Source organism: Sebastes umbrosus, chromosome 7, assembly GCF_015220745.1.
Source record: "Sebastes umbrosus isolate fSebUmb1 chromosome 7, fSebUmb1.pri, whole genome shotgun sequence".
Classification (NCBI taxonomy): Eukaryota; Metazoa; Chordata; class Actinopteri; order Perciformes; family Sebastidae; genus Sebastes; species Sebastes umbrosus.
This window is the reverse complement of record NC_051275.1, coordinates 7,407,265-7,421,310: the sequence shown is the minus strand read 5'-3', so window position 1 is coordinate 7,421,310 and position 14,046 is coordinate 7,407,265. Positions and strand designations below refer to the sequence as shown.

At 40.0% G+C, this 14,046-nt stretch overlaps 2 protein-coding genes across 2 annotated transcripts; one reads left to right on the top strand and one right to left on the bottom strand.

Annotated features, from left to right (window-relative positions):
• The first annotated feature begins 690 nt into the window (after nt 1-690).
• Nucleotides 691-4,410, top strand: sebox (SEBOX homeobox). The gene is made up of 3 exons (XM_037775672.1): nt 691-793; nt 1,819-2,036; nt 3,331-4,410. Exons 1-3 carry the CDS (start codon nt 691-693, stop codon nt 4,018-4,020), a joined length of 1,011 nt encoding a protein of 336 aa, XP_037631600.1. The 3' UTR covers nt 4,021-4,410.
• A 3,712-nt stretch (nt 4,411-8,122) lies between these two features.
• On the bottom strand, nt 8,123-13,139 carry tmem199 (transmembrane protein 199). Its single transcript, XM_037776376.1, has 6 exons — nt 12,716-13,139; nt 11,650-11,723; nt 10,968-11,057; nt 9,169-9,211; nt 8,927-9,039; nt 8,123-8,791 (listed from the first exon to the last, which is right to left on the bottom strand). Exons 1-6 carry the CDS (start codon nt 12,897-12,899, stop codon nt 8,696-8,698), a joined length of 600 nt encoding a protein of 199 aa, XP_037632304.1. The 5' UTR covers nt 12,900-13,139; the 3' UTR covers nt 8,123-8,695.
• Between the last annotated feature and the right edge of the window lie 907 nt (nt 13,140-14,046).

The following is a 14,046-nucleotide window of genomic DNA, read 5'->3' as shown; positions in this document are numbered from 1 at the left end:
ATTTTATTGCAAACTATACTCATGAATTATACATCCACATAATGTCCAAAATTTATTTTGATTTTTTTTATATTTTAAACACCCAGTGGTACAAACAGAACAGGAGAATGTGAGAGAATAATAATGTGAAACATATATGTATCTACACATGCATATAGTCCATATACATTATATACACATACATGCATACATAAATACATACACACACACACATGCATATACAAATAGACTGTATACACATATACACACACATAACTATCAACACAATACAAAAAAATATATGTATATATTTTTATATTTTGGATCATTATAGCATTATATAATCTGTGTCAGCTGGACATTTGGCTCAAAGATGGGCTCCTTTTGTAATTAATTACAATTGATTCTTATCACAATACATACTTACACCTTCAGTATTTGGTTGATTTGATAAAAACATTTTTAAAAATCCATTTCCAGCAAGCATTTTCTAAACGAAATGAGGCATATTTTACACTGCAGCATGAAATCAAGTGTCGCTTCTCTCAGATGGATTAGAGGTGAACAACACCTGGATTTGTTTGGTGCTGGGGGGTGGGTGCTGGTTGCTGGGCGGTGGGTGCTGGGTGGTGGGTGCTGGGTGTCCCATCTGATGTGGGTATAAGAGGAAGCGGTCCCTCCTCCTCAGCATCAGTGTCCCTGTGTGGAGTGATGGCTCTCTTCATGGACTCAGACTTCTCTGGACTGAAGCACAACCAGCAGAAAGACGTGATGGATTTTAAGGCGTTATTTGGAGAAGCAGATCACTGTAAAGGTGAGTGGAAATACCATTTAGATCATCTAAATGTCACGTTTTGCTTCCTGTAATCAATTTCACTAAAGAACCCACACTACATGTAGGCTGAATTAATTAAGCAAGACAACTACCAGGAAACTCTTTAACATGAAAATATTTTTGTGATAAACTTCGATCAATATGACATGTTTAATGGGAAAAAGAGGGCAGTCCCAAAAACATAGCATAAATCAGGCCGACAGAATTATGATCTAAATTAAATATAAAGATAAAAACAAAAGCGCGCGTGTTCAAAAGCCCAAATAAAAATCGAACACAACCTCGTACATATCAGGTTACAGTAAGTAAAATATATTACATGAAAATTTAATATATTTAATATATTACATGAAAATTTTGCCTCAACATATATTTTAAAAATCATTTTTTTATGTGTGTTTTTTTCAATAAGCCTTTATTTTAATTTAACCAGCTTGTAGCTTGTGATTTCGTTTTATTGGCCTACAAAATACAACTAGCGGGTTTCTTTCTTTGTTTTTCTTTCTTTCTTTGTTTTTCTTTCTTTCTTTGTTTTTCTTTCTTTACACATATAAAAAAATTAAAAGATGCAATATATAATTTGCAAAGGGATGTGAAGGAGAATTGGCTAAAATCATTCCAGGGGCTTGAAAAGTTGCGTTCTCCAATCATGCAGCACATTACATGAAATAATTACAGTAAGTATGTAATATACAATCATTTTAGACATAGTAAAAAACATGGTGAAAAACAGAGCAATAGTTTAGTAAAGTACTTGTGCATCCCATAAACACCCATCGGTTATGCAAATATCAAGAAGATTCATTCATAATTCACTCATTAACAAACTAAGAGCAGTTTTGCTCATATGATATAGCATTTATAGAGTTTTAAACCCTCTAACCATAAACAATTCAATCTAAATTTCAGTGTTGTTTTTTCTATCTCGTTCTTATTTATTTTATTTTATAGGCTAAATTTATTTTATTTTATTTTATAATATTTTGTGTTTTAATACTAAGCAGCGGGCAGTGAGAGCTTGGTGTCCTCCCCGGATCCGGACCGAGCCTCCGCCGCCGCCTCCTCCGGTGTGCTGGAGGGCCAGAGGAAGAGGAAGAGGACGATCTTCAGCCGGTCCCAGCTGTCGGAGCTGGAGGAGGCCTTCTCTGTGACTCCCTACCCGGACATCACCCTGAGGGAGCGGCTGGCCGCGCACACGCACCTGCCCGAGAGCAAGATACAGGTAGAGAGAGTCTGCTGCTGCTGCTGTTCACATCAAAACTCACCCACAAAAAAACTATAATTACTGACGAACACTTTATTATAGGTGAGTGTTGTAATTTATTCTAGGTAGGTCACCATACTATCACTGCTTTTCGTGAGGAAAATTACAAAATATAATCATAGCTCCATAAAGATTGATGTTAGAACAGGGGTCAAAGAAAAGTGAATTAAAGGAACAGTGTGTAACATTTAGGGGGATCTATTAGCAGAAACAGAATATAATAATCTATGTTTTCATTAGTGTATAAATCACCTCAAACAAAGAATTGTTGTGTTTTTGTTAGCTCAGAATGAGCCCTTCATATCTACATAGGGAGCGGGTCCAAACCCCCAGGAGGAGCGCCGGGCTTTGAAGCAAATTTTCGGTGGAATTACAACTTCCGTGTCCGTCACGTGATGCCATTGGGCCAAAAAATATTTTTTCCCATAGACTTACATTGGGAAAGACACGTTCGTAAATCAGCGGCTAATTTCTTTTTAAGGTAAATCAACTTCCCGTACGAACATTTGAATAGTTCTTATTTAAATCATTAAAAGTTGTAGAGTGCACTAATAGCCGAATCCAGAGTTATTTCCCTTCCTCCATTCATGTGAATGAGACCCAGACGGAGAGCTGGAGTGAGAGCTGGGAGGTGGAGTTAAAGACAACACTCATGCTCTCTATGGGCTCAATGAATGCGGAAGATCACTGGATGATTCGGGTACTTTATCACTCGGCAGTCGATCCATAGGCTTCATGCGCCACTGAGCAACTCTCATAGGAATGAACGGTAGCCTCCAACGCTGTATCCAGTTCTCTTAATACATCCATTAGCGGATCCTCTTCACTGAGTCCTCCATGTGGCTCCTCCATGTTTCTACAGCCCAGAACGGACAAACCAAACACTGGCTCTAGAGAGAGCCTTTAGTGTTTTTTACGTTACCTGAAGACCACTGTGGTCCTCTGACACGCTTGTGAAACTACAGAAACGTGAACCACAAAGTGCAAAACCATGATACCACTAGCCGCCGTCTGACTTCCGTTGCTCCTAAAGTAGTGTTATTATGGTGAGGATGGCCTCTGAGCGAGGCGAATGGCGTTACCACGGTTTTGCACTCGGCGACGCATGTTACTGCAGTCTTGGAAAGGGAGGAGTGAGCGGAGGGTTACTCAGTTGGTTGCAATCTGCAACCACAACACTAGATGCTGCCAGATCCTGAACACTGTCCCTTTAATATGACCCAGACATTACAAATCTTTGCATTTTCCACAGGTGTGGTTCCAAAACAGAAGAGCCAGAAGTATCAAGACTGTGAGACTCCCCAAGTCCACCAAGGGAGGTAGAGGTGCTGCAGATCCTTCCCCAGGGCCTGGGACCTCTGCTTTCTTTGCTTCAGCCACCCTGGCAGACATATTCAGACCAGAGCAGAACCACTCCTGCGAGGACGTCCCGCAAATGTATTCCGACTGGATCCAAATCTACAGCAACCCCATATCATCGCCGCCATCTTCCTCATCTCTCCACCAGCAGCCCACGCCGGGCTCTTCAAAACCTCCCGAGTCTCGTCTCTGGGAGGAGGAGCACCACCAGCGGCAGCACCTGGGACCAGCACTGGCCCCCGGTTTCCTTCCTGGTTCTCTCCCTCAGCCCATCGGCAGGCAGCCTCACCACTCGGCCTCCGCCCGCTCCTACCAGGCCTTCAGGAACTACAAGCCCCAGACTATGGCTTCATCTGGGGCCCATCAGACCGTGTACGGAGGCGGCGCCGCAGGTGGAGGTCACACCTCTGTAGACCAGGTAGTTCCTTCCCACCCTCAGCCGGTGTACTGGGAGGTAACTCAGGGCCAGGGACACCACCATCACCACCATCACCACCCACAAATGGGACCACAGACCTCCATGGGCTACATCTCAGACCTGATCTACAACGCTGCTATTGTCACCAACTTCCTGGAGTTCTGATGAGTCTGGATGTGGAGCATGAACAGAGAAATATTAATACTGGATAGCTACTGTAACTATTTATGTCAGACTTTGTATTTCCTGTTATAATCTGTCCCTGTGTGACCAGAGCTGACTGTTCCTCAAACATCTATAGAGTTGTTGTCAAATTGTCTTTGTTTTGTCTTTGTCTTGTTTTTTAGTATGTTCCAGTCATGTTTTAAATATGTAATATATGTTAGGGATTGAATGGAATCAGGGATCCATTGGTACCAACCATGTTAATGCTAAGAACGCTAAATAACGCTACATTTTGGCGAGTATCAGGAGGGTTAGATGGATGGAGGGGAAAAAATGAAAAATAAGAAGGTGAGGAAAAACTGGCATGGCGATTTTCATGAAAAAAAAAGACATGCCCACTTTATGATAATCACATGCAGTTTTTGCATGCAGTACAAATGTATTATTTTTGCTTATTCTAAAATGGTGTATTTGAATATTTCTGCATAATGGGGTCCCTAAACTGTCTTGGAATTACATAAATTGGGTATCACTTTAAAGCTTAGACTCTTGTGGATCCAATGAGCCCAATTGTATTCATGTGTGATGATGGTAGTCCCCATAGTAGGCATTTAATTGTAGTGAGACCATTTTTTTTAACTTGGACCTCACTGTATAAAATGACCTGTGGTGACCTCTAGGATAATCACAACCTCATTAAACTTTACAGCCACAAACTAGAGACCTAGAGCATTCAGAGGATAGATGGCTTTCCTAGGTAGACTGACCATAAGGGGGTTTCTGAGCAGTTTACACAACAGAAGTGCTCGCCATCCAATACAATTCTTGCAGAAATCTCCAAATGTCAAAAGTGTTTTACACCGAATCATAGCATGGCTTTTTTTATGGTGTTGTTCAAGGTCTTGTTGTCTTAATGTGGTATTTTGGAGGGATTATTGATAATTTTTATCAATTCCCGAGGTAAAAAAAAATGGTTAAATTTGGCACCAAATTTGTGTAACAAATGGTATTGTGGTATATTTTCAAGTCTTGCACAAAACAGTGAGACCCCTAATTGTAAACTTATGAGTAAGAAGCATGCGTGGAGACATATGATCATGCGATATGTCCAGGGGCTGGAGGATATACATGTAGGACAAAGGAGCCATTCGTGGTCATGCGCTCAGCTCAAGATGTAGCATGACATGAACACATTATAAGGAGGTGCGAGAGCCCCGAAGTGCAGGACTTTCAGATTTGACTTGAGACCTCCGGACGCTCTAGACGTTCGTTATGACATTTGTTGCTTGTTTGTAATAAACTCTATTATACCAGCAAGAACAGTGTCAGCACTGTCGCAGGAAAGATACGACAGTATCAACCCAAAAATTGCTACAACAATTTATGAGACATAATATAGACATAATACAATATACATACAGTGTTGTAATGCCCTGATAAATGTACTTTGTGATGTATTGCCTAATTTGATTTGCGTGCAGTGTGAGATTCTGAGGCGTTTTGTGTTCAGTTTTGCGAATTGAAACGTGAAAGCTGAGTCAAAGCAACTGTAAAATATGTCAGGAGTCGTGCATATATAAGCTCAGGACTTGTTCCAGCATGTTTCTAGTCTCGTTTTGATGTTTTCTAAATAAATAAAGGACTAATGGAAGGATTCACAGAGCCGCTCAGTAACCCACCACAATCACATGGATTCTTATCACAGACGCCAGGTCCTGTTTTCCTGCTCTAAGCTGAACCGTGGCATGTTTAATGCTGCAACCCCGCGAGTATTATCTTTCAAAACATCCTGATTAAAATGATTCCTTGTTGTAAGATACCATGACAGGAATAATTATTTTCTAAGTCAAAATATATTTTTTTCATATCTCTGCACTGTAAGTATCTGGAAGGTTAGATGACGGAGGGGGAAAAAAAATGAAAAATAAGAAGTAATTTAAAGCCAGAGCTCAGGGTCTATCAGCTTACAGGCTCTGTAATTCTGCCTGGATTTAAGTTTTGAAATATTACATGAGAGGTATAATACAGAGGCAGATATGACAGACAGTAGCGCACACTGTTCGTCCAGCGCTGGACAGAGATCTCTGCATATCATAATCATCTTTAATACCAAATAATCTTTCAATAAACCTTTAATCCGGGTGTCAAATCTCAGATCTTAGGAAGATACTTTTTTTTGTATTCCAGATGTAGTTACATCTTTTAATCTTTCCACTGATATGACAGGACTTGATAAGAGGAGGAGGAGGGGATGGTTTACAAAAAATATCAATTCATATCTGGAGATGGGATGAGAGAAAACAGATCTACTGTGTCGTATGAAATAAGACCCATGGTGTTATTGTTGAGAGGATCTGTACCTCCGAGGTACACTAATCGTTTGTTTTTAAATATGTGGGTTGACTCTATAATTCACTTGAAACCAGATACAGTAAGCACAGATCAGAGAAGACAATTATTACTGTAGCACATCTGGCAGGTGGAGATGGATGATAAAATATTACAGTTCAGTAAACAGTATTACTGTCTGATGCCACAGCTGGTGGGTTCTTTAGAGGAGTAAAAACAAGGACGACTACAGGGCAAAATACAACAAACAAGCTGACAAAATAACATTTTACAGGGCTTTCAACCTAATCTCATTGTCCTCATCTGTGGATAGAGTTTGCTCTGTTGAGAATGACTGTAAACTACTAAGAATGAACTTCCATGCTCAGTTTTAGTAAAGTATTAAGTATCACTAATACTATTTTCTGGACACAATTTTTTCGAAATATTAAACTCTGTCAAATCGTATCTTAAAGGATAAGGGTGGGGATATTCTATATTTTGCTTATGGTCAACAATTAATAGATTCTAACAAGTATTGTCTCTGTGTATCCAAAGCCTGATATACCTCATTCCTCCAAAGATGAAAAAGTATTTTTCATCTATTCAGTATTTTGAATAAATTATTTAAAAAAAAAAGTGTGCCATGACTCAATTATTTTCCCTTCATTTCCTGAATCAACTAACGTTAATGCTGTTCATAGTCGACACTTAATTCCCCAGATCTTTTTTTATGATTAAGTTCAGCCACAATTGTTTTAACAAATAAATACATTTTTAAAACATATTCCTGATTTTTGTAAATGTAATATATTATTAGCCTACTCTGTTGACATTAAATTTGGTGCTTAATTTTGGTCCTTGTTTAGGACTCAAAACTCAAATTCTGAGTTCTCTGCTAAATGCTAATGACAGCATGGTAACACCATGTCAATGCTAGGCTGGTAAAATGTTTGCACCATCCTAGTTTAGGATGTATGTTAGCATGCTAACATTTGCTAAAACCTTAAACATGAAGTACAGCTGAGCCTGATGGGAATGTCTTTAGTGTTGCCGACCACCTCGCCGTACGGCCAGCTGTGATCTGTTTTTAAAGTCACGCGCTGGCGGAGGTCTGCGCTCTCCAAGCGCAATTCTAGTTAAAAATGACACTGCCCTGCTGTTTCAGAAAATGACTTAATGTCTGTGACCCGTTCGTCTTAAGGCAGAAATGAATGTACACCAGCCTTATTCTTTTAAAAGGGACTATTTGTAACTTTCAGAAATGCTTAACAGCGACACCTGTGGCCGTGATGTCAACGAAAGTCAGTCGGGCTAGCCCTTGCTCGCTCTAAATAGACATGAACGAGCATCGCTCAAAACAGTGAGGCGACACACATCAGCTAAAACCACAATATCACTCTATATTACACCTGCTTGGCAGTAATGTTAGCTGACCAGACGAAGGTCTCTCCATGAATCACTGCTGATCCTAGTGTTGGCTTTTCCTGCTGGCTGAAGCAGGCAGAGGAGCAGTGACTCCGACCACACGTGAGCGCGCATGTGTCCCGACCCGGTACATTTATACGTTTAAAAAGTTACAAACAGTCCCTTTAACACTCAATGATTTTATACATCTACATGTATTGGCCATTTTAGGTAGCTTAGCTCACAGTCACATAACAGTAACTTGCAGTCAGGTAATATTTAAATCATTTCACATTCCAACATCAGTCTCACAAAGGTGTTTCCATATCTCCTGAATAAACAAACAATGCAGACAGGAAGAATGTGCTTCATGGGGAAGGTAACAATAACTAGAGGATTATCAACTTTATGAATTAGCTCTAGTTAGTGCTGATGATTTTATTGAACACAAATATGATTACATCTGAGAACAGAATGGAAGGAATCACGAGTAAATGAACATTTATTTTCAGGTTGTAGTTTTAGGACAAATTTGAAATAGAAAATAGCTGTAAATAAATAAGAAATATCATTCATATTCTGATTTGATCAAAAAACAAAAAAAACAAAGTCCAGGCAGGTGGAACGTCAGATAAAGCAGTAGTATTTGACAAAGTCAAAGAACAGATATTCAGTTAATTTGAACGAATTTGCTTTCTTGTGATGTTCCAGCTTCCATTTAGTGATTGCAGTATCACTTGGTTAATTATCAGTAACTTAACACAAAATTTCCACCAATTTTCCTGTTTAACAAAAACAATAAGTCTTCAAGGTTTTCATGGCTGAGTGAGCTGTCTGTTCTGAATCAGTAGTCTCGGTGGGGTCGCCAAAGTTCTACATTGAGGGCTGATGCAGTTCACTGCTTTTGTGTTTCCCTCGTTTTTTTTTTGTGTAGCCGCCGCTATGGTTCTCCTAGTTCCCCCTCCATGGTCCGGACTAGCACATACAGCTCAGCCAGCCCGACTACAGACGCAGCGATCACAGCCGCTAGCACTCGCTGGAAAACAAGTGAGAGAAACACACAAAAAAAAACACAGTTAGGTAACTTTTAGGTGGACACAAACATATAGCCAGGTGTCCCTAAATGCCAACTACGTGTATAGAATATTTGGAAAATTAAATGGTGTCCTACCGCTGCCGTGTCCGTGAACAGGTACTGACTGCCCATATACGAGCAGGCAAAAGCAGCAACCACTGTGACAAGGAAGTTGAAAACCGTCGCCACCACTGCTTTGACTGATCGCACTGGAGACAGAGAGGGGAGAAACAGATTCATTTTCAGTGTAATGCATATATAACTCAGCCTCTGACTGCTGGAATGGTGGTATTGAAATTGGAGAAAGATATTAAACGGTACATGTGTACCACGCTAACCTTGCCGTCCCATATCTGCTAATGTTCCACTGCGGTTGAGTTCCTGAAGACAATTTATCGCATAGTAAATAAAAATCTGTACAAATCAGCAATGAATTCCTCTGACATGTAGTCAGTGTATGTTCCTTTATCAGATGCAACTGGATATGATCCTCAAAAAATCCTATATTCTCAGCCTTTGGAAAAATGCCGTAGGTTTTTAAAGCTGCAGTAAGTCACACACCATGATTAAAAATGACACAATGTAAGCAGTCAAGTACGTGACAAGATTTCTGTATGCATACAGTACATATTAGGGCTGTCAAAGTTGACGCAATAACAATGCGTTAACGCAAATTCATTATAACATCAGTAATTTCTTTAACGCAACTTGCGATTTTTAGGTTGTAGCGGGCTCAGTTTTTCCATCGGCACCAACCATGTCACTCTAGCTTGTCGTGAAGGAGGTTAAATAACGCTCCAAACTTACACTAAAAGAAAAACTGTCATGGCCATTTTCAAAGGGGTCCCTTGACCTCTGACCTCAAGATATGTGAATGAAAATGGGTTCTATGGGTACCCACGAGTCTCCCCTTTACAGACATGCCCACTTTATGATAATCACATGCAGTTTTGGGGCAAGTCAGAGTCAAGTCAGCACACTGACACACTGACAGCTGTTGTTGCCTGTTGGGCTGCAATTTGCCATGTTATGATTTGAGCAATTTTTTTATGCTAAATGCAGTACCTGTGAGGGTTTCTGGACTATATTTGTCATTGTTTTGTGTTGTTATTTGATTTCCAATAATAAATATATATACATACATAAATTTGAATAAAGCAGCATATTTGCTTACTCCCATGATTGATAAGAGTATTAAATACTTGACAAATCTCCCTTTAAAAGGGACTGTTTGTAACTTTTTACACGTATAAATCACCCGGGTCGGTGTCCCATGCGTGCTCGCGTGTGGCTACGCTGTTCAGACTCAGACTCCAACACAAACTACACGGAAGCACCAAAACCGCAAAGTTATATGTAGTGAAGCCGGTCTTGTAAAACAGTGTTAACTCTTCCTGCTTCAGCCTCCTGACCGCGGTCAGAAGACACAGGGGAGACCGTAGCTTTGGACTCCAGGGCCGGAGTCTCTGCTGTACTCTGCTCCTCTGCCTGCTTGCCTTCACTCACACACCGTGCACGTTCTCGCGCTCCACTCTCACGTGCATGCGCGCACACTACACACTATAGAAGACTTCGTAGCTTTGAGAATATCTAGTGAATGTACAGTGGACGTTTGTGCAGAAATAAATGCTGCAGCTCCTCCAGACCAACAGAGGTTTTCCATGTCTTGTGAAGTGAGGTGGCTTCGCAGCGAGAAACGTTATCGTCTCCCATCGGGTGCCGTTGTCTCCCCTGTTTCTGGTCGGGCGGCTGAAGCAGGAAAAGCCAACACTAGGATCAGATCTAAATCATGTTCATGGAGAGACCTTCGTCTGGTCAGCTAACATTACTGCCAAGCAGGTGAAATATAGAGTGATATTGTGGTTTTAGCTGACGTGTGTCACCTCACTGTTTTGAGCGATGCTCGTTCATGTCTATTTAGAGCGAGCAAGTGCGAGCCCGACGCTGACTTTTGTTGACTTAACGGCCACAGGTGTTGCTGTAAACAATCATTTCTCAAAGTTACAAATAGTCCCTTTAAGGTGCATTTTGAACAATAAAAAATGTGTGATTGATATGCGATTAACTATAATATATTAATATTAGCAAGCAACTATGATATATATACACATACTCTCATAGCATGAAATTACATTACCTGAGTGTTGACATTACGTGTGATTCTGTTGTATTCCTCATTGGCCAGTTTGGCTTTGATCCTCTCGAGACGTGCGACTAGCTCTGGGTTCTGAGGGAGAAAAGTCACAGTTTTATTTTAGTCATTAACAGCTCGTATTAAGGCTCTTTATACCTCCCTTAGAAAGGATAATACCGCACTCATATTATAGAGGGGAATACGGATAAGTTGCAGAAATTGGGCTCCATCGTCAAAAGTCCAGAGGTAGTTTTTATCACATCAAAGCTTGAAGAGATAGTTCGGTGTTTTGAAGTAGGGTTGAAAAAGGCTCACCAAAAAAAATAAAAATAAATAAGAATAAAAAAATCAATATCCGTTTAAGTGTACGCTATATTTAGAATATCTGTGCTTCCTCCAAAGCCAGCAGGCTCAGATGACAAAAACAGTATAGATACGTTTCACTTTCAGTTCAGTTTGCTGTCGAAAAATATTTAAGTAGGTAATACACGGACTATGGATAAGTACCTCAAACAACCCCACTTCAAAACACCCAAACTATACCTTTAAGTGAATGCTATTTTAAGCTAGTCTTTGCCTTGTTTCCTGCATGCTGTGAATGCAACATAATGGATGTGTTGGAGGTTAAACAGACAAATACAACACATATGTATTCAAACTAAGGCATGTCCAAGGTTTCACTTACTCTGGGAGGCTTCACAACCTCAGGCAGGTGCAGTGAGCTGTCCTCCAGGAACTCATGCAGGTAGAAAGGATGCCCTGGAGGAAAACAGCCACAAGAAAGTGTTACATAATATATTAACATTACACTGGCATGGCTTCTAGTATGAATTATTTTATTGCAGACCATCATGTCTTCAGCATAGGTTTGCCAAAGCTGGAAGACATGTGTTCATGTCTTTAATATTGACAACATTACATAAGACTATATCCTGGGGTGTTGATTAATGAAATAATATGATATATTGTAGCTTAAAGTAGGGTTTCTGTAATGTTTACTTCTCCTCAAATGTTTTCAGAAACGTCTTGTAGTGTACTGTTTAGCTGTAAAATGTGAACGTTTGCTCCAGCTGGTGGGCGGTGCTTTGTATTTCCTCAACTGATCTCAACATGGCTCTCTCATTTTACAGCTAAACAGTACACTACAAGATGTTTCTGGAAACATTTTATGCAAGAAATAGGCATTACAGTAACAGAATATTGATTTATATATGATCAGCGCTGCCTAGTTTGACCGTTTGATCAGAGTTTGCGAGTGATTGACAGCTGCTCAGAGACGGCAAGGCTCCAGCTCGCCTCTGATTGGTTGTTTTCCTCCGGTCTGTGAAATCTTGCAGATGCCATTAGGAGCACCGGAGGACACAGAGGCACATGATTTTTTTCAGATTACCTGTCTCATGCACTACTGTCAGGATATAGTGACCATTTAAAAAAAAAAAAACTTTTTAAAATCATATTTGCTCCATTTCTACCCACTGCTGCTTTAAGGACAAAGACATTTCTGACTGTAATGAACAGTGAATGCCTCTTAATGCTTCATATCTACATTACAAAAGTTAGAAACATTATTATCAACCACCTAGTCAATTTAAATATATATAGAATGTTAAGACATATTGTACATTAGTTATTCTATATAAAAGCAGACCATAATCCCTCTGCAGTCTGTAGCAGGGTATCATGTTAGGGTACACATGCACCACCTGGCTGGTCTATAAGACAGCATCACTAGTTCATGTGACAGACTCTACCTTTGTCCTGCAGGTATGTCTTCAGTGTCCTCGCTGTACTGAAGGACAGTGTTGTTGGTTCTGCTTTTCCAAGAGTCTCCTCCAGTTCCTCTCTCAGTCTCTGAGGCAGAGACGAGTCAGTGTCCTCTAACAACTCCGTCACCATGTTTCTGAATTTATCCCCAACAACAAAAGCCGAGGCCATGGTTGTTTAAATCACCTGACTGACTTTATCTAGATAAATAACCTTAAACCTTTAGTCCAGCTTGTTCTCAGTGAAGCTCCATGTACCAGTGCCTACAAGAACAGGAGCCAAACTACTTATAATTATAATTATACATTGAACTTCGTCGTTTAGCAGCTGACGACAGCTAGAGGTAAACATGTAACACCAGGTAGGAAGCCATGTTGTTTGTCTTGTGACGCGGTGACGTCAGGGTGACGTAGGCGCTCACATGACCGACTGCGTGTACATTTATTATTATTATTGCACATTTTTTAAAATTGTCAAAGCTAACTAATGCTCTTTGTAAACTGTTAATATTTAATTGCAAGTGGTCAATAATGTTTTTATTCCATATTTAACTCAAATGTTGCTCCATACAGGACACGTGACCTCATGTGGTGCCTTCAGGGTCTCCTTTTAAACTCGTAAAGCCAACAATTGAGGGTTTTAACAGGCTGGACGTGCAATAAAGTGTTTTGGTGTGAAACAAAACTAGTTTTTGGAGCCAGTTGTTTCACTTAATCTCTAAATTACAATCAATCACATCCGACTTTCCACACCATTAAGATTCACGTGCTTGAAAAATCACGTTAAATTGCCAGATATTTGAGTTTGAGTGGTTATTGCTAAATTTATTGCTAACTGCTACATAATGATAATAAAATCAAACTGAAGACCTCAACACTTGCTGTTACAAACAATTTACATATGACAGAGAAAGCACATCTGTTTTAAAGGTCCCATATTGTAAAAAGTGAGACTTCCAGGTCTTTTACATTATAAAGCAGGTTTAAGTGCTTTATAAATACTGTTAAACTATCAAAATGCTCAATATACGGAGAAATACACACAGCCCGTATCTAGAAATTGTGCGTTTGAAACACGCCGTTAGGATGTCTGTCCATTTGTGATGTCACAAATATACAATATTTAGACTTTTACGCGGTTTAAAACGTAAACATTCTAAATGTGTCCCAGTTTATTTCCTGTTGCAGTGAATGTGAATGACATCAGCTGACAGGAAGCAAACATGGACCCAAGCTGTTGCCTAGCAACACAATTCTGTTGCAATTCCATTGAAACGCACTAAAATGGAGCGTTTCAGACAGAGCATGAATACAGGTAT

Excerpts from the sequence above, each read along its gene's own strand:
- sebox (XM_037775672.1), top strand. The coding sequence starts at position 691 with ATGGCTCTCTTCATGGACTCAGACTTCTCTGGACTGAAGCACAACCAG. Across the intron at positions 794-1,818 it reads AGAAGCAGATCACTGTAAAG|CGGGCAGTGAGAGCTTGGTG; the intron begins GTGAGTGGAAAT and ends AATACTAAGCAG. Across the intron at positions 2,037-3,330 it reads TGCCCGAGAGCAAGATACAG|GTGTGGTTCCAAAACAGAAG; the intron begins GTAGAGAGAGTC and ends CATTTTCCACAG.
- tmem199 (XM_037776376.1), bottom strand. The coding sequence starts at position 12,899 with ATGGCCTCGGCTTTTGTTGTTGGGGATAAATTCAGAAACATGGTGACG. Across the intron at positions 9,040-9,168 it reads AGCAGATATGGGACGGCAAG|TGCGATCAGTCAAAGCAGTG; the intron begins GTTAGCGTGGTA and ends CTCTGTCTCCAG. Across the intron at positions 8,792-8,926 it reads TGTTCACGGACACGGCAGCG|CGAGTGCTAGCGGCTGTGAT; the intron begins GTAGGACACCAT and ends CTTGTTTTCCAG.